Below are 21,407 nucleotides of genomic sequence, written 5' to 3' on the forward strand. Positions count from 1 at the left end.
ATAGCTCATTGCATCCTTGAATTCCTGGACTCAAGACATCCTCCTGCCTCAGCCTCCTGAGTCACTGGGATTACAGGTATGAGCCACCACACCTGGTTGCTTCTAAAATTTTTAAAATTTTGTTTTCCACATCTAGATTTATAGTGAGAACTCACTTTTCCTCATTAATGAGAGTGGAATCTACTTTTATAATTTTCCCAATATGGAAAACTAATTGTCCTAGTATAACTCATTGATTACTCCTTTCCCCAACAATTTATATTGCCACCTGTGTTATGTACTAAATTCTCACATGCTCTTGCATCTGATGCCAAATCTAATATTCTGTTCCACTGACTTGTCTATTCCGGTACCAAAGCCAAAGCTATTTTAATTAATATAACTTTATTTTAAAAATAAGCTCTTTTGGAGGCCGAGGTGGGTGGATCACCTGAGGTCAGGAGTTCAAGACCAGCCTGATCAACATGGTGAAACCCCTTCTTGAAATAATAATAATAATAATAATAATAATAATAAGCTCCTGCACAGCAAAATAAACTATCTCTCATTCTGTAGTTTGTCTATTTACTCTGTTTATACCCGACCTGAATATACACTTTTCATAATAAAGACATACATGCCTAGGTACGGTGGCTCACGCCTGTAATCACTGCACTTTGGGAGGCCTGGCAGATCGCTTGAGCCCAAGAATTCCAGACTAGCTTGGACAACATGGTGAAACCCCATCTCTACAAAAATTATCTGGGCCTGATGGCGTCCAGCCTATTTGGGAGGCTGAGATAAGAGGATCACTCAAACCCTCCAGAGGTTGAGGCTGCAATGAACCGTGATGTTGCTACTGCACTCCAGCCTTAATGACAGAGTGAGATCTTTCTCAGAAAAAAAGGAAAAAAGCCGGGCGCGGTGGCTCAAGCCTGTAATCCCAGCACTTTGGGAGGCTCAGGCGGGTGGATCACGAGGTCAAGAGATCGAGACCATCCTGGTCAACATGGTGAAACCCCGTCTCTACTAAAAATACAAAAAATTAGCTGGGCATGGTGGCACATGCCTGTAATCCCAGCTACTCAGGAGGCTGAGGCAGGAGAATTGCCTGAACCCAGGAGGCGGAGGTTGCGGTGAGCCGAGATCGCGCCATTGCACTCCAGCCTGGGTAACAAGAGCGAAACTCCGTCTCAAAAAAAAAAAAAAAAAAAAAAAGAAAAAAAAGAAAAAAAGGAAAAAGACATATGCGCAACCAACAAACACATAGCAAAATGTTCAACATTGCTAATCATTAGAGAAATGCAAATCAAAACCACAATGAGATACATCTCACACCAGTCAGAATGGCTATTATTAAAAAGTCAAAAAATAACAGATGCTGGCAAGGTTGCAGAGCAAAGGGAATGCTTATACCCAGTTGGTAGGTAGAATGTAAATTAGTTCAGCCATTGTGCAAGCTGTTTGGTGATTTCTCAAAGAACCCAAAGCAGAATTGCCATTTGGCCCAGCAATCCCATTATTATTGGGTATATAACCAAAGGAATAGAAATTGTTCTAACATAAAGGCACATGCATGCATATGTTCATTGCAGCACTATTCACAATAGCAAAGACATGGAACCAACCTAAATGTGACTCAATGGTAGACTGCATAAAGAAAATGTGGTACAAGCCAAGCATAGTGGTTCATGCCTGTAATTCCCACACTTTGGGAGGCCAAGGAGGGAGAATCACTTGAGCTCAGGAGTTCAAGAGCAGCCTGGGTAACGCAGTGAGTTACTGTTTCTACAAAAAAAATAAAAAATTAGACCTGCATGGTGGTATGTACCTGTAGTCCTAGCTACAGATAGACATCCCGTTTCTACTAAAAATACAAAAATTAGCCGGGGCGGTGCCTCACGCCTGTTAACACCAGTCACTCAGGAGGCTGAGGCAGGAGAATTGCTTGAACCTGGGAGGCAGAGATTACAGTGAGCTGAGATGGTGCCACTGCACTGCAACCTGGGTGACAGAGTGAGACTTGTCTCCAAAAAAAAAAAAAAAAAAAAAAAAAAAAAAGTCTACATGATATCTCAAGCTATTGATGTACTATTATTTTTAAAGCATTCCTCTATATAGTATTTCATTAACCTCTCTTCTTTTTCTTCATTTATAAACAATGCAACAAGAATTTTCTTTGTATGTGTACTTTTAAATTTACTGGTGCTTTTATTTCTATGGAATAATAATTTTAGGAATGGCTTGCCTGGCTGAAGCATGTATGTATTTTTTTTTTTATTTAAGCAGATATATCCAGAATGCTTTGCAAAAATACAACTATTAAATTTTCACCAGGCATGTTTGAGAAACGTTTTTCCTCTATTTGTATCAGCGATAGACATTATCATTAAAAACTATTTTTGGTCATCTATTGAATATATAATGATTCCATGAATTCGATATTCACATCTTTTGCCCACATTTTGGGGAGTGGTGTTGCTTATATAGAGTCCTGCTGTCAGAGAAAGGAGAGTCTAGCTCAGTGCCACAGTACTTGTTGACTCTGACTGTGGTGCATATAGTTCATCTCATTGAGTCATCCGGAAGTTTTATTTTGGTATTTGCTATTTATGTCCTTAATTCTCCTTGTTCTAACCCAGGTGTCTTCCTGGGGGTACTATCAGAACTTTCATAGTCCTCATCTCTGCACATCCACTGTCCCTTACATGCAGGTATTTAGGAATACTCATCACCTTTCCTCTGGCCACAGAAGTGAAAGGGAGTACCATCAGGTCCATCTACCTAGATCCTGCCTTCTACAGCTACTACTCTTCCTCTTCAGTGCCATGTTGGATTTAGGACTTCTCTATGAAGCTTGTAGTCTCTGAGCTATACGTAGAAAATAAAATGCAAGTGCCTGCTGTTCTTAAATTTCCTCTCAATCTACCTGGGATTTCAAGGGGTGTCAATAATGTTGCCTTCAATCTTCAACCATGACTGGAGCTCAGGAATGGGAGATCAGGTGCTAACCTTGACTTAAGGACTCAGACAACCTCTAAACTCTAGTCACATGCACTCCAACCTCCTTCTCTCAGCAGCTGGTCACAATTTCCCATTGACAGAATAACTGCTTTGATACCATATTTTGCATTCTTCCTTACTTTATTATTCTCCATTGTTTCTTAAGGGCCCAGTATTTTCAATTTAAAGTATGGGCTTCTAGAACTTTTATTTCAGCTACTGGTTAAAAATATACAATCACGGCTAGATGTGGTGGCTCACGCTTGTAATCCCAGGGCTTTGGCAGGCCAAGGCAGGAAGATCTCTTGCACCAGGATTTCAAGAACAGCCTGGGCAACATAGTGAGACTCTGTTTCTACGAAAGTTTAAAAATTAGCCATGCATGGTGGTGCCTGCCTGTAGTCCTAACTATTTGGGAGCCTGAAGTGGGAGGATCACTTAAACCCAGGAGGTAGAGGCTGTAGTGAGCTATGATCATGCTGCTTCATTCTAGACTGGGTGATACAGTGAGGATCTCTCTCTCTCTCTCTCATAAATGTCATTATGTTATGCATTTTTGAGCTTCGTTCTCAGATATATATTCCATTCAGAAATGCATCTAACTTCTTTTTTCCAGACTCTATTTTCCCTCTGAAGGGGTTAAAATAAGCTATTCTGACATATTGACTATTTAAGTTAAAGACACTTGAAAAGCAACAGATATGAGAAAATCACTTGACCTTCGTGCTGTTTCTTCAAAGCAGAAGATGAAATTCCTGTGTGAAATTAACTCTCCCTATACTATAAGGAAAGGCATAATTGTTATCTTCAAGGATGAGAAGTTGAGACCAACAGAATACTGTATAGACCTTGTTAGAATAACTCTTATCTTTTAAGACTCCCAACGTAATTTAGTCACATTTTCACATTTTGGTATTCCTTGTCCAATCCAGTACATAAGTAACTGACTCTAACAGTCTCTTTGGGTCTTCATTCCCTTAAGAGGACTCCTGTGCCATATAAAACTTGTAACTAAATTTGTATGCTTTTCTCCTGTTATTTTATCTTATGTCAGATTAATGCTCAGACCCAGCAGGAATCCTATGAGGAAGGAGGTGTTGTTTTTCCACCCCTGCACTTTCAATATCAGCACATAACTATTGCTTGAATAATGGGAAGAAAAGCAAAGAATGAAAGTAAACCTCAGCTAATTTCTCTAAATATTATCTCACTATGTTTGTTACAGTTCATGAATTGGTGTTAAATTGGCCAACAGAGAATAGTTGTCCTTCAGGCATTTTACCCAGGAGTAAAATTTTGACACCTATGTCACCCAGTGTTTACTACAAGCTCTGTTAAAAGAAGCAATATTCAATAAGGATTGACTGAAAGACACACAGACATTTCAGATTTTACAAAATATATTCCTGACTTCATTCAAATTAGCATAGATCTGAGAATGTAGATTGCAACATACTGGTTCTTTTAAGAACTGCTTTTTCTGAATTGAAGTCCAGCGTGGCATTGTTTGCCTACATTTAAAGTAGCTATAAGAAACTGCCCTAAAAATGTCGTCACTGTTTAATCTATTACAAGCCTATCATAAAAGATTTTTAGTTCAGCACAAAAGGGCCCCTTTAATAAAGAGACACTCCTAACTAATTTGAACCCCAAATTTCTGTACTTCTTAGCACTAGTTTGTAATTATCTTGTAAACATTATTGATAATGTGTTTGGTCGTGTTTCCCTTTTCACATTAGATCCTACTAGGAAGCTTAGATCCAAACTTGTAAACAACCCACAACAAATATTTAGGTCATTATGCTATGTACTTTGGGGCTTTGTCCCAAGCTTCATTTACTAACCCCTCTCTTATATTTTTCTTCTTTCATCCTACTTTTAGTTTACATTTTGTCATTTCATTTTATCTATTCTGTGAGCTTCCTTAAATCCTTTCTGGACATGGAGATACAAACAAGTAAGTATAAGGTTCACAAACAAATATATTTCAAATATATTTGTATCTATTTTGTAGAGATGGGGTTTCACCATGTTGTTCAGGCTGGTCTCAAACTCCTGGGCTCAAGCAATCCACCAGCCTCAGCCTCCTAAAGTGCTGGGATTACAAGAGTGAGCCACAGCATTCAGCCAAGAAGCAATTCTTTAAATGTCTTAACCCACCTTCCCATGGTCACAATGTAGAAAAAGTTCAGCAAACATCTGCCTCTGCATGTCAGCTTTTATGACCTCCCGAAATTCATCTGCAGAGTGGCAAAGGTGCTTAAGGAGTTCCTCAAACATTTCACTCTTCAAGTCTTTAATATGTGAAGAGATGTACTACAGATAAAAAAAAAAAAAAAAAAAAAAAAGAGTGTAAATGATTGACTTAAAACCATGCTCTACTTGGATTTTCCCCAGGATTCAATGTGCATGAAATACATTGTCTGTAAAATATTTCCATATGATTTGCTTATCACTTAGATGAAGCATTTTCATGTTAGCTGTTCTAAAAGCTGTCATGCAGAGAGAGGTAACTAATGCAGTCCCCAATACCACACATCAGTGGGACTAGATATTTTTGGAGCAATTTCCCTCTATGTCACATCAACATTATATAGGGCAGACTTTCCTTACGGTATGAAACAGCAGCAGTCAACTATAAAATCCTACTTGCAAATTAAAAGTTCTAAAAATTGAATGAAGTTTTTCTATGGTATGTGATGTATTAGAGCACGTGTGTTGCAAGACTGGTTTCATTTAATTAATGGAGTGTAAGGGACAAGGATCATGGGTGGCTTTTTGTTTTTTGATAATACAGTAAGGTATCATTTGTCTATGATTTTCTTTTAAAAGTATAGGGACTGAAAACATCTATACTCCTTGGCCATTTCTCTTGATTCCTGTTGAATAGATTCCAAGAAGTGGACTTTCTAGCGTAAAGGATTAATGCACCTGAATATTTTGTAGGTTTGACATGGGGCTTGTACCTTTGGCACTCCTGTCACTAATGCATGAGTGACTATTTCTTCTCAGCCTCACCATTAGTGTGTATTGGCATCTGGGTTTTTGCCAATTTGATAGGTCAGGAACAAATTACGTTTTTGATCTCTGCACTTTACTGTAATAGATAGAAGGTATCCTGTGATAGAAGTGATCAAGCACTGCAAGAGTTTGAGTGGACTCCTTTCAAAGTGTGAGCTCAGCTCACAGCCAGTGATTTCCTCCCCTGCCTCACGCACAGAAGTAGCCAGAGTTATACCGGATGACCCCACTTCTGTAGACATAAATGACTGAACCAGGGGGAACACTTAACTCCAGGCCATTCAGGTTCTCTCCACTAGGAATTAGGGATTAGAACTGAATAACAGTCAGTTAATTTGAGTGGGCCTGAATTTGTGAATGTGTAGTGGAGGCAAAACTTTCCCCTCTACTCTCTTAGGGTCTTTGGCTGGGCCTGAGAATTAAATTGACATAAGATAGGTTAGTAGGAGAAAGGCATAAAATTTTAATATAAATTTTATATGACATAGGAACTGTCATAAAGAAATGAAGACCCAAAGAAATGGCAAAAACGACACGCTTTTATTAATATATTGGATTGAACAAAGAGAGGCAATTGTGGAAAAGTAACCTAAATTATGTTGGGAAGCTAAAAGGAAGATAATAATTCTTTTAACAAGGTCTGTTTGTACAGAATTCTCTCAGCTAAGACTCCCAATTGAATAATGTTTCCTTTCTCCTGATACAAGGAGGACATCTTTCACATGGGAGATTTTAATTTTCTATTTTCAGGAAGAAAAAGGGAGATTAGAATGCCTTTCTTGTATCTGCTATTTTTCAAGGGCCTTTAGCTGAAAGTAGTCCTTATGCCAAAGTAGAATGTTTTAGGTGGCATATTTTGCCACTCTTCAAATGTAAATTTAAGAGTTTTGGGCTGGCCAGATTCCTCCATGTGAACTGAGACTCCAGGGAAAGTCTGTCTGTGGAAAGAAACAGATGAAATGGAAAGCAGAGAGAAACAGTCTTAACACTTTCCAAGTCCCTGTTCTAGTCTCTTCCTGAAGCCCTTGGATTGTGCACATTTCATATTCAGCTAGATAGCTAAGGTTGGTTTCTGGTTCTTGCAATTACCATGTAGTTAACACAATTTGTAAAAATCATGCTCCACTTTAGTAGTTTGTTTAAAATGGAACAAATGTTTTTGGCATATTTTATTGACATATGATTTTTATTTTATTGTTTTTAGAGACAGGGGCTCACTCTGTTGCCCAAGCTGGAGTGCAGTGGTGCAGTAGCACAATTATGGCTCACTGCAATCTTGACCACCAGATTCAAGTGATCCTTCTACCTCAGCCTCCTGAGTTGCTGGGAATACAGGTGTGAGCCACCACACCTGGTTAATTTAAAAATATTTTTGTGTGTATAGAGATAGGGTCTTACTGTATTGCCCAAACTGGCCTCAAACTCCTGGGCTCAGGTGATCTTCCTGCTTCAGCCTCCCAAAGTACTGAAATTACAGGCATGTCACTGTACCCAGCTTCATTGTCATTATTCTTGATGGATCAGTGCACACAGTTAAGTTCTTATCTGTTACCATGAGAAGCAGAATAGTGGAAGTGGTTAATAACTCACTCTGAAGTCTGTCTGGGTTCAACTCCCTATCCTCAAGTTCCTTCATTTGTGAAATGGGTATCATAGTAGTAGTTACCTCACTGGGTCATGATATGTACAATCTGGGTGTTTCATGTAGTTAGTTCTCTTCAGCCATTGTGCTTGTCTACTCTGGAGGTAGGTAAGAAATTGGCCAAGAACATCTTCTTCATTAAATAAACAGTCCTCTTAGCTGATAAACAACTTTGGAAGGAGAAAACCCAACAAGATCAGCGGTTCTCAAAGTGTGATTCCCTAGACCAACAGCATCAGCATCATCTGAGAATTTGTCAGAAATGCAAATTTTTGAGCCCTACCCCAGATTTGCTGAATCAGAAATTCTGGGGATAGGGCCCAACAATCTATAGTTTAACAAGCCCTCCCCTCCCCCGGTGATTCTGATGCTCATTAAAGTTTGAGAACCACTGAACTACATGATCTGGAGTATCTGGTCCTAATTAGCCCCATATCCTAAGATCCTGTTGTTTGATCCTTAATGACTTTTTACTTGGCTACTAGGTATTTTTCTATATTACTCATAAGTTAGAATTATTGAATAATTGATATTTTCTGGCAACATTGTAGCTCAGTCCTTTAATGCTGAAAAAAAAAATTGGTATTTGGAAGAATCATCCTGTTTTAAATTAAGTTTTTGGGAATTGACTTCAAAGCCATATGAGTTTTCTGGCTGTAGGAATGCTATTGAATCAGTAAGTAGTTTTAAGAGGCTGAGGCAGGAGGATTGCTTGAGGCCAATGCATGCTTGTAGTCCCACTCAGGAGGCTGAGGTGAGAGGATCACTTGAACCCAGTAGTTCAAGTTTTCAGTGAGCTATGATCACATCACTCCTGCCTGGGCGACAGAGCGGGACCCTGTTTCAAAAAAAAAAAAAGGAAGGAGAATTACTTAAAAAAAAAAATCTTTCTCTGGGCCAGCTGCAGTGGTTTACACCTGTGATCTCAGCACTTTGGGAGGCGGAGGTGGGCGGATCACCCAGGTCAAGAAATCGAGACCATCCTGGCCAACATGATGAAACCCCATCTCTACAAAAATACAAAAATTAGCCAGACATAATGGCAGGTGCCTGTAATCCCAGATACTCGGGAGGCTGAGGCAGGAGAATTACTTGAACCCAGGAGGCAGAGGTTACAGTGAGCCAAGACTATGCCATTGCACTCCAGCATGGTCGAGAGAGCGAGCAAGACTCCGTCTCAAAACAAACAAACAAAACTTTTTCTGAGAGACACTTCTGGATTTTTCATCCCTGAAAGTTCTGAGGGAAAAAAAAAAATCTGGAGCTATAGTCTCTGGGTTTTCTGAGTCAGCATATTCTGATTGTTCTGTAAGTATAGGCTAGCTGGCATAAAGACTAACAGTTGCCAATATCAACTACAAATCAAATTCCAAATATAAGAATTATAGAAGTTTGCCAATGTCTCCTGTAAAAACAGGAAAAGGTGAAAACAGATGGGAGCCTCTGTGTTTTCATGCCCTTCCAGGGAATGATTGCTTAATTTAAGAATATAATTACCGATATCCTTCAGTTATATCTCTGTGAGCTGTTAAATATTCGAACTATGCTTAGTCAAGTTATCTGTATGTGCTAAGTCCCAATGTAATGAATTCTGGGATTTTCCTTTCTGACTTAATGCTGAGAATGTGGTAAATATCACATTTAATAGCTACTGTAAGATTCCATAATTCTGAGCCAATGGGATTCATACTTATTTAATTGTAGACATATTGAAGAGTTGATGAACTGGGTGATATAAGAGCAATAGGAAGAAAACTATGTTTGGAAACTATCTATCTCAGGTATTCCAAATGATATTTGTAAGCCTTGGTAGTATACAGGGAGTGCAAACAAGGAGTACAGAATATGGAAGTACACAAGTTATATTTGTTATCTATCATTGAAGAAATGGTGTGTTCAAACAGCCTGTGGGCCGAAAATTAGCTTTCTCTTAGGGAGGAAATTTAACAATTGCTGGGTGTGGTGGCTCATGCCTGTAATCCCAGTACTTTGGGAGGCTGAGGCGGGCAGATCACAAGGTCAGACGTTCAAGACCAGTCTGGCCAACTTGGTGAAACCCTGTCCATCTCTACTAAAAATACAAAAAAATAGCCGGGTGTGGTGGCACATGCCTGTAATCCCAGCTACTCAGGAGGCTGAGGCAGAAGAATCATTTGACCCTGGGAGGCGATGGTTGCAGTGAGTCGAGATTGTGTCACTGCACTCCAGCCTGGGTGACAGAGTGAAACTCTGTCTCAAAATAATAATAATAATAATTATTATTATAATAATTATAATAGTTCGCATAATTTAAAAAAATTTGTTCCAATGATGTTACTTTGACAATTTATGAGTAAAATAAGACTCTGGAATAAATTTATTCCCAATTGAACAAGAATAAGAAGTCATACTAGGATTTATCTTTTCTTTTCAGTCTGGCAGATTAAATTGCCTTTCTCAATAAATATGAAATTACTGAAACTGTGTCTTAGCTCAGACTTAGGTATAACAAAATATCATAGACTGGGTGAGTTAAACAACAGAGATTTATTTTCTTACAGTTCTGCAGGCTGGAAAGTCCAAATCAAGGTGCCCACAGAGTTAGCCTCTGGTGAGGGCTGTTGAATAAAAATTATAGAAGGCAGTTGTTTTGGACTAAGCTCCTGAACCAGGCCCAACAGACCAGACTAAACATCAAAATGGAATAACTCAGGCTGAGATTCCATATCACTAAACTAAAACTAAGTTGTTATCTAACCTTCTGAAAAATCAGAAACTTTCATGTCCACTGAGCAGTAACAAGGCACCTTGCCCCTGCCTCCAAAGTGTCAAAGTAGATTGAATGGGGAACTTGGATCTTTATGGCCACCTGGCAGTAGAGAGGTGGCACTCCCCTTCTTGCACCAGTATGGTATCAGAGGAAGCTTTTTAAAAACAAGATGCAAATAAGATTCAGGGTCTCATAGTGATAGATGCAGGAGCAGATAAGGAAACCTTGCACAGAGTCTTGCCTGGGCATGCCTGCAACAGACTGGGAGCGCATATGCACATTGAAAGAATGGGGCAGAGCCACCAGGAATTCATGCCTTACGTAGTGGGAGGAGCTGGACCTCTTCAGCTCCTGTGTACTGACCTGGCATTCAATCTGTGAAGTGAGAATCTGTTGATGGACCCTCTCTTTCTTTGCGGAGAGCTTTCTTTTCACCTAATAAATACATCTTCACCCTTCAATGTGTCCGCATGCCTAATTTTTCCCAGTTGTCAAACAAGAACCTGGTTTTTAGCTTAACTAAGGAGCAAAAAATCCTACATCAATAGCGTTATACCCAAAAAGTCCAAGACAAAATAGAAGATCACATAATGTATGAGGAACTAGGAAAATCTCAACTTGAATGAGAAAATTCAATCAGCAGATGCCAACACTGAAATGACGCAGCTGTTGGAATTATCTGAGGATTTTAAAGCAGCCACTATAAAAATAATTCAACAAGCAATTATGAACATGCTTAAAACAAATTAAAAACTTAAAAGTCGAGCAAAGACATAAAAGACATTTAAAAAATGAAAATTTTGAAAAATGCAACTTGGAAGGCTAAAGTGGAAGGATCACATCTCTTTTTTTTTTTTTTCCTTTTCTTTTTCTCCCCTCTCCAAGACACTATTTCTTAAAAAACAACAAGGCCGGGCATAGTGGTTCACGCCTGTAATCCTAGCACTTTGGGAAGCTGAGGTGGGAGAATCTCTTGAGTTAGCTAACCTGGGCAACACAGAGAGAACCTGTTTCTACAAAAATAAAATTTATCCCCATATGGTGGTGCATGACTCTGGTCCCAGCTACTTGGGAGGCTAAAGTGGGAGGATGGCTTGGGCCTGGGATGTTGAAGCTGCAGTGAGCTGTGATCATGCCATAGCACTCCAGCCTGGGTAACAGAGTAAGACCCTGTTTCAGAAAGAACCACAACAAAAACTACTGAAATAAAAAGCTCAATGTATGGGCTTAGCATCAGAGTGGAGGAGACAGAGGAAGGAATTAATGGACTCGAAGACAGAACAGTAGAATTTACCCAGTCTGAACAACAGAGGAAAAAGCAGACTGAAAAAGAAGAAGAAGAAAAAAAAATAACAGTCTCAGAGTCTCAGCAATCTGTAGGACTATAATAAAAGATCTAACATTCATGTCTTTTAGAGTTCAGAACACTAAATACAAGCCACCAAGAGAAAAACACCACCTTATTTATTAAGGAAAATTAATTTGGATGAAGTAAATTTTTTATCATCAATCATGGAGGTCAGAAGGAAGTGAAAGAACATTTTCAAGGGCTAAAATTAAAAAAAAAAAAAAACCCTTTTAGTCAAGAATTCTATATCCAGTGAAATTATCATTCAGGAATAAAAGAAAAATAAAGATATTCTCAGATAATGTAAAACTGATAGAATTTGTCATCTCTAGATCTACTCTAAAAGAATGGCTAGAGGAAATTCTCTAAATAGAATGCATAAAAGAAGGAATCTTGAAATATCAGGAAAGAAGGACAATGAAAAAAGCAAAAAACACAGGTAAATACAACAGACTTTTCTTCTCATCTTGAGTTTTCTAAATTATGTTTAACAGTTGAAGTTAAATTATGTTTAACAGTACCTGATGTGATGTATGTATGGGAAATATTTCAGACAATGATGTTGTAAGTGGCAAAGTGGAAAACACCTTAAAGGAAGGTAAGTTTTCTACATTTCCCCTGGACTGGCAAAATGTCATTACCAGTAGACCTAGTAGACTTTTGTGGTACTGAAATAGTTTTGTATTTTCATTTTGGTGGTGGTAACAGAAATCTATATATGCTAAAATAACATAATACTATACACATACATTGTATCAATGTTAATTTTCTGGTTTTAATCTTATATTAAAGTCATGCAAAATATAACCTTTAGGGAAACTGGATAAAGGGCATGTGGGACCTCTCTGTACTATCTTTGCAACTTCTTGTAAATCTATTTCAAATTGAAATTATTTCAAAATGAAAAAATTTTAGAACATGTTTTAAAGAATATTTATTGACATAAAGAAATGATCAAGGATATTAAGTGAAAAAAGTAGGATATACAATATATTAGGCATAACCAAAAATCTATATGAAAAAACTCACAAAATTAAAATTAAAACCTTACATGTCTCACTATAAATATAACAGATACTATTAAGCACAGGGGTCAAGACCATGATAAGCTTTGGAGTCAGGGTGACCTGGGTCTAGTCTTGCTTTGTCACATATGTTCTGTGTGATCTCAAGAAAGTGTTCATCTTTTCAGGTCTCATTTGCAGAATGAAGATAATAATAAGTGAGTCGTTGGGAGGATTACACAAGAAAGTACATCTAATAACCTTAGTACACAATATGTCACATAAAAAGTGGTAAAAAGCATTAGCTATTACGATTATACAAAGAAAAATATAGTGCTAACAGTGGCTTTTATTGGTGGTAAATTGTGGATTAAAAATTTTTTTATTTCTTTACATTTTTATGTCTTTAAATTTCTATAATGAACCTATATTACTTTTTATGGCACTATAATTTACATATCATAAAATTAATATATTTTATAATTGTTTTCAGAGATGAGGGTCTCGCTATTTTGCCCAGTTTGTTCCCAAACTCCTGGCCTCATGCAATCCTCTTGCCTCAGCCTCCCTAGTCGTTGGCATGAGCCACCACATCTGGCCTACTTTTGTAATTAAAAAAAAAATAGGAAAATGTTCTAATTTGTCCACTTTAAGGGAAACTAATATAAGACAAATAGGCAAGTGCACTGAACAACAGTACCTTGCAAAGAAATGTAAACTATGTTTATTACTATATTTTTCTTTCTTTTTTTTTTTTTTGAGACAGAGTTTTGCTCTTCTTACCCAGGTCGGAGTGCAATGGCGCGATCTCGGCTCATGGCAACCTCCGCCTCCTGGATTCAGGCAATTCCTGCCTCAGCCTCCTGAGTAGCTGGGATTACAGGCATGCGCCACCATGCCCAGCTAATTTTTTTTTTTATTTTTTATTTTTTATTTATTTTTTTTATTTTTAGTACAGACGAGGTTTCACCATGTTGACCAGGATGGTCTCGATCTCTCAACCTCGTGATCCACCCGCCTTGGCCTCCCAAAGTGCTGGGATTACAGGCTATTACTATATTAAAGAGGGAAAGCTTTGACTTTTTATGAACCATTTTAATACTATCATTTGTTTCTCTATGTATTTTTCTTCCAGTAGCTTGTCTCATGTGTATCCGTGGAATTTTAATTTTAATTTATGATAACATGGAGTGGCTAATGCCACTGAAAGAAGGTTTTTATTACTTAAGACTTCCAAGTGAAAGAAGCATGCCACACCATGCAGGGCCACAGGGGAAGCACCAGGTTTGGGTCAGGAGGCAGAACTGAAAGGCGCAAAGGGATAGCCTAAGCCAGAATCCTTCCTGGGATTTCCACAGGAAATGCTAGCCAGGACAGGTTAAACAGTTAAGGATTGGCTGGTTTGAATAATTCTGGCAGATCCTGAGGCACAAGGGCTATTTCTGGTTGTCTGGTACTGGTCCTGGGTTGATTTAGAGCAGTAGAAATATTAGCTCAGTGTGTAAGAATTAGTAAGGAGGTGGTTCATACTATGGGTTGTCAATCACAGGGGAGATATAAACAACTCTGGCCACTAGTTTGGCCTTGTGAGTAATGGATGACAAATAGAAAAACATACAATTTAAGAAAACACGGTTAGAATATAACTGAGGTAGAATTTGTCAAATTCTTATCTATACAATAATCGTTTTGAAAAGAATTCCAGAAATCCTTCATAGAACTTTGAAACTGTATATAGTGCATAATTGCCTTCAGTGGTGCAAAGGTGTATGAAAAAAGAAACAGAAAGTTATCTTGACTCTGGAACTCATCAGAGAAAAACAAGGGAAAATGGAGAAACATGAAAAAATATTAAAGCAGGCTGTGGAAGACTTAGGACTCTGGTACCATTAAACTGTTTACTTCACTTATTCTATTACAATAGAATCATACTTTTTCATATGCAATATTATGTAGACTTTGAAACCAACTGACTGAACACAAATTTCCCTGGGTTTACTAATTGTGATACAGTGCGCAGGTTCTTTCACCTTTCTACATCTTGGTGTCTCCATCTGTAAAAGTGGAGGAACTGAGAGGGTTGCTGAGAGGGTTGCCCAAGTTCATATACGATGCCTGGCCCATGGGAAAGTTTTTGTAAGTTTTAGATCTCATTATTGTTTGAATAACCAGATTTCACTGAATATAAGAGGCTGTTTTTTCTTGATCTCACCAGAAGGTGTCAGTGGAAGATTTTTATACTTTCACATCATGAGTGATACTGATTGAAAGAAATTGTAAGATGTAACCTAATTTCAGAGGAGATGAAATATTTTGAAGAATGTATTTTAGAATGTATAAAATAAGTTTTGTGCTTTCATTTAATACTAAATTAATGATGTGTGACAGCCACCAACAGACAATTTAAACTGGCAAAATAATTCATTTCAAATACTAAATAATATAACTTCTTACTTCTGTAAATTCCATTTTGTTCAATCTTGGTTCTGTTGAGTCAGTAATATCCAGTTGTTTGCAGTGTGATTCTATTTATGGAATGAAGATTATTTGCTAGTTAGTTTGGTTGTAATACATATTTGATATTTATACTATAGTGCTTTAAAATAATATAAAATTATTTATAAGCTAATATCTACTTATAATTACAATAAAGTGAGTGACATATAGTTGGGTAACATACCAAATACTACAAAATTATTACTTTTCCTGGCTTAGCACGCAAACCAAATACTAAAAAACGAGACTATATTTTCAATGTCTAGATTGGGATAAAGCAGAAATAAATATGCACATCAATAGTATAAAAGACTAAAAAAACATCTGTTTTGGTTTATACCAGCATTTATGCTAGCAGGTCTGAAAACATTTCTGCAAACTTTCTTTTTAGAAACTTTATTTTGTCTTTAATGTTTCTTAAATACTACATAAAAATGTTCTTGCTGGGCGCAGTGGCTCAAGCCTGTAATCCCAGCACTTTGGGAGGCCGAGGCGGGTGGATCACGAGGTCAAGAGATCGAGACCATCCTGGTCAACATGGTGAAACCCCGTCTCTACTAAAAAATACAAAAAATTAGCTGGGCATGGTGGCGTGTGCCTGTAATCTCAGCTACTCAGGAGGCTGAGGCAGGAGAATTGCCTGAACCCAGGAGGCGGAGGTTGTGGTGAGCCGAGATTGTGCCATTGCACTCCAGCCTGGGTAACAAGAGCGAAACTCTGTCTCACCAAAAAAAAAAAAAAGTTATTTTAGTTAACAAATTCAAATAATACAAAAATGTAAGCAACAAAACATGAGTATCTTCTTTTTTCTCTACCTCTCATTAGCACTCTCATTCCTCTCTGCCCCAGATGAAACCACTGTCAACAGTTTATCATCCTTCCAGCAACCTTTCTATGCATTTCCGTATGTATATAAATGTGTATATATACATGTACCTTTTGCTTTTCTGTATGTAAATATGATCATTTTGTGTACAACTTACTTTTTCATTTGCCACTCATAGTAGCTTTTTTTTCAAATAGGACCCGGGGCTCAGGGAAATTTTGTAATGTGTATATAGATTGGGAATCATCAACTGCAGTCATGAACTTGAATAAGAATGTTCATAGTGTGTATAGTGATAAGAAAGCTTAAAAGGAAACTCTGGAAAACAAAATTTAAGGTGTAAGCAAAAGAAGAGTAAAGAAACAAAAGCACTAAAAGGTGATCAAAAATAGAAGAAAAAAAATCGAGAGAATGATATCACAAAAACCAAGAAAAAAGTTTTATAAATTAGAGTGATCAATAATGATGAATGTGACAGTTAGTTAAAGATTTTTAAACCTTCATTTGATACACAATTTATGTAATCCTTACAGATCTTGCCAAGAGAAAAATACACGAAAGCTCATGATGAAAGAACTGCACACTGGTTTCCTCTGCTACTTCTAATAGTAACTCTTCCTGTCTATCATTGGTTGGCACAAGGGCATAGAAAATACTTTTCAATCACTCTTGAATTTTGTAAGTGCTAATTATGAGCTATTAGTTATTGTGGCCATAGGAGGACTATATAAATTTTCATGTAACCTTATGCGTTAGATGCTGACATTTCGATCCCAGACCTTCCCCCAAGCTTCAGATGATCATGCAAATCAGACTGGTTTCTAGCAGTAACAGTTGCTATTAAATATATGTGTCTGTCTCTGACTGGAGTTTGAGCAACTTAAGGGCAGGAAACATGTCTTGTCAGTCCTCTTTGCATTCTCTACCTCATTACAGTATCTTCAACTAAGTGAGGGCTCAATGATTATTGACCAGATGAATGGTATAAAAAATAAATACTGTAGTATAGGAGGTGAGAGAAGGAACAGTCACTGTCAATTGGAATGCTCTGTAATTTCTGTAATTTTATCGGGATACTAAACTGAGTTCTCTTAACTCACTCCTTCTGTACCTTCATTTGAAAATACATGAAGTTATTTCAATGATTTTTTGAAACAAGAGTGAAGGACAAACTGACTGAAGACTTACAGGTTTTGGATAATGTGAGACCAAGTAGAACGAGAAAAGGTTGTCAGTAAGGCCCAAATCATGTTTGGAGATCAGGGATCAGGAAGATGGGAAGGGTGTTTTATTTTTAAAAGTGACAACAGACTTCAGACAATGTATCGTTGTCAATGTAACAAAAGTAGTCAAAAAATTAAATGGAAAAAAAAATCTATTGGATATAAATTATGTAAATCTCAGGACCCAAACTCTAGTTCCTATGGGAAAAGAGAGTTGTTTTTTGTTTTTTAAACCTAATTTCATATAGAAAAATCTTTCTGAAAACAAAAGCATCAAAATCTGCAAATCTCCATAGGAGTCGTACTGTCCTCCTTTCCTCCCAGGGAGCATAATGGAAATTTGTGGGTGAGTTTTTATTACCACAATGATGAGGAATAGGAGCAGAGGCAGAACTTCTGTAATTCCTGCACATAAAGACTTTCCCCCTCCTGCAGGACATTCAAGTAGATGAAAAACCTGCTTATAATAATTTTGAACCTAGAACCCAACTCCATTTTACATATAAATGCAGAATATAATTTTGCTGTGGAATTTTCCAAGAATGTAACTTCCATGAAAATTTGAGGGGGAATTATACTTTGTTTAATTCTACAACTTTATCAAGAGTTGTTCACCATTTCAGAAACTGTGTAGTAGGAGGTAATATAAATTGTATCTGAATTCTAATACAACACACCTGTGTCAGTCTGCATTTCTTGAAATTCTATGTATATATATTCATTTTGCCCTCTTCCATAATGTCAAATACAAATAAAATAGTCAATTGTATACAGTTTTACTTTTCTTAAATCTAATTGTTCATTATAATTAGGTACAAATGTCTGACTACTCCATTATGTCTTTCAGTGAAGTTGTAACCAAGCATTTATATATTGAAATACAGTGCATATAATTTTCTTTATTTTTTAGAGGGAATCTCCCTCTGTCACCAGGCTGGAGTGCAGTGGCATGATCTTGGCTCACTGCAAACTCCATCCTGGGTTCAAGCAATTCTCCTGCCTCAGCCTCCAGAGTAGCTGAGATTATAAGCACCCGCCACCATCCCGGCTAATTTTTGCATTAGAGTAGAGTCTGGGCTTTCACTATGTTGGCCAGGCTGGTCTCAAACTCCTAATCTCAAATGATCTGCCTACCTCCCAAAGTGCTGGGATTACAGGCGTGAGCCACTACACCTGACCTCTGAAGAAGTCTTAAGCCTAATATCTACAGTAACAGAACTGGATGAGATTACCCAGGGAAATTTATGTAACATGAAAAGAAAACTCAAGGAACAACATTTGAGAAACAGAGAATGACCCCAGGAGGGTTATAGCTAAGGTGTAGGTTATAAGAGTGGGTAGAGTCAAGGAAATTCAAACTAAGGAATTTAGGGAGGCAGTGTTCAACTCTGGTGAATCTTAGCATGAGTCACCATGCCTGACCAGTGCCTATCATTTTATTATGCCTTTCCTTATATTTCTCCTTTCTATCACAGTTATGACATCATATTTTTCTTTTAAAATTTTGTGTATTTAAGAAATATTTTCTAGGAATGTCATAGTATAACAAGATAGTATTGGAGAGTACTGGTAATAAAATGGACACCAGACTAAAAGGATTGAGAATCACAGATTGCTTTTCTCCTTCTATACATTCTCTATCTCGAAAGCATGGAAGAGCCTAATTGCATTGACTCTTCATCTGAATTCAGTGTCCCCCACCCAAAAAAGAGATAAAAGTAAAAATATTGGAGTAATAGGCAGACTTACCAAGCTTGAAATCTGGATTTTGAAAGAATTCATGAAGAGCATTCTGAATCTGCAAATCAAAAGAGAGAAAAAAAATAGAGAAACCATATGCTACTCCTCAGTTACCACATATTTGTTATTTTAGACTAAAAGCCATCTATAGCCTTTCTATTTTAGGATTGGGTGATCTTTCCAACTCAAGGACAGAAATAGCAATAAGTCACATGTAATTTCTACAAGAGGTCTTCAAAAAGTTCATGGAAAATGTGTATTATGAAAAAACCATGCATGGATTTCAAAATTTTGCACCAAAATAAACTTGTAGTAACTTGTTATGTCTAAACAAGATCTAGCTTGAGTAACTAAAAAGGATAAGACATCAGTCTGAAGAAAGCTCCTATCAGAGCAACACAAATTCTGCTTAAATTGAAGCAAAAACATTAAATTTATGGTGAAGCTTGGCTGAAAGGATTGTAAAATCACGGGTGTTTTATGAAGTGTTTAGGGGGACAATGCTCCAAAGAAATCAGCAGTTTACAAATGGATAATTCATGTTAAGAAAGGATGAAATAATGTTGAAGATAAAGCCCATGGTGCAGACCATCCATTTTTGGATTGCAGACCAATTGCAGACCAATTTTCAGAGAAATAAAATCATCTTGCTCATGCCCTTATTGAAGAGGACTAAAAATTAACAGCAGAAGCAATAGGCAACACATAAACATCTCAATTGGCTCTGCTTACACAATTCTGACTGAAAAATTAAAGTTGAAAAAATTTCTAGTCAATGGGTGCCCAAACCATTGCACCCAGATCAGGTGCAGATAAGAGCAGAGCTTCAGATGGAAATTTTAAACAAGTGGGATCAAGATCCTGAGCATTTCTCCAAGGAATTGTAACAGGAGATGAAACAAGGCTTTACCCGTGTGATCCTGAAGACAAAGCACAATCAAAGCAATGATTGGTTACCAAGAGGTGGAAGTGGTCCTCTCAAAGCAAAAGCAGACTGATCAAGAGAAGGTCAAAGCAACAGTTTTGGGGATGCTTAAGGCATTTTGCTTGTTAACTTTCTGGAATACCAAAGAACAATAACATCTGTTTACTATGAGAATATTCTGAGAAACACTAGCCAAAGCTTTAGCAAAAAAAAAAAAAAAAAAAAAAATGTCTGGGAAAGCTTCACCAGAGAGTCCTCCTCCACCACAACAATGCTGTCGCTCATTCTTCTCATCAAACAAGGGCAAGCTGGGCACAGTGGCACACACCTGTAATCCCAGCTACTCAGGAGGCTGAGGCAGAAGAACTATGAGTTTGTGCAAGCCTGGACAAAATGGCAACACCTGTCTCCACTAACAAAACAAGAACAATTTTGTGAGAGTTTCAATTAGAAATCATTAGGAATCCACCTTACAGTCCTGATTTAGCCCCCTCTGACTCTATTTTCTAATCTTTAAAGAATCATTAGAGGACTCCTATTTTTTTTCAGTTAATAATGCAAAAAAAAAAGACTGCATTTGAAATGGTTAAACTCCCAGGACCCTCAGTTATTTAGGGATGGACTAAATGGGTGGTATTATCACTTACAAGTGTCTCAAACGTGATGGAGATCCTTTTTATTTATTTGCCATTTAAAAAGTAATGGCAAAAGCCACAATTACTTTTCACTAACCTCATATTTGAGATGGGGTTTTGCCATGTTGGCCAGGCTGGTCTCGCACTCCTGGGCAAAAGTGATCCTCCTGCCTCAGCCTCCTAAAGTGCTGGGATTACAGGCCTGAGCCATGGCACCCAGCGTGATGGAGCTTATGTTAACATATAAAGTTTATATTTTTAATTATCTTTTAATTCAATTTTTCTGCACAGTTTTTGAAGTCTCCTCTTAAGGGTACAAAAAGTTATTTTTATATATATTCTCAATGATTCCCAACCTTTTTGTGTGATTAGGACTGAGATGCTGACAGTGACCCCATTTTGCCTCCTACAGGGGATTTTTCTAGCAACCCTCAGACCTGGCATGATGGAGCTAAGGCACTTTTGGCAAGCACTTTGGCCATCCAAAGAATCCTCTATACTTCTTCAGTCTTCAATTACTAAAGATAAAAACTTCAGAGTTCTTCTTGGTCCATTTTTAAAACCATTTTATTTTTTAGAGAAGTTTTAAGTGCACAGGAAAACTGAGCAGAAAGTACAAAGAGCTCCCCCACTGTGTGTGCACGTGCATGTGCATGGACACACACACACACTCTATACACATACACGGCTGTATACTATTATTAATATCCTGCACCAGAGTGACACATTTGTTACAGTCAATAGATCTACACATGACATTATCACCCAAAGTCCGTAGTTTATATTAGGGGTCTCTGCACTGTAGCTTCGAGCTCC

At 37.6% G+C, this 21,407-nt stretch overlaps 1 protein-coding gene across 1 annotated transcript in view; it reads right to left on the reverse strand.

The window, feature by feature from the left end:
• Positions 1-21,407, reverse strand: part of EFCAB5 (EF-hand calcium binding domain 5) — a 142,337-nt gene that overhangs the window by 54,638 nt on the left and 66,292 nt on the right. The window contains exons 6-8 of the mRNA XM_074388426.1: positions 19,041-19,089; positions 15,201-15,271; positions 5,143-5,298 (exon numbers count right to left, since the gene is read on the reverse strand). Coding sequence (XP_074244527.1) covers positions 5,143-5,298; positions 15,201-15,271; positions 19,041-19,089 — 276 coding nt within the window. The remainder of the gene's footprint in view (positions 1-5,142; positions 5,299-15,200; positions 15,272-19,040; positions 19,090-21,407) is intronic.

This window comes from Saimiri boliviensis, chromosome 17 (assembly GCF_048565385.1).
Source record: "Saimiri boliviensis isolate mSaiBol1 chromosome 17, mSaiBol1.pri, whole genome shotgun sequence".
NCBI classification, from domain to species: Eukaryota; Metazoa; Chordata; class Mammalia; order Primates; family Cebidae; genus Saimiri; species Saimiri boliviensis.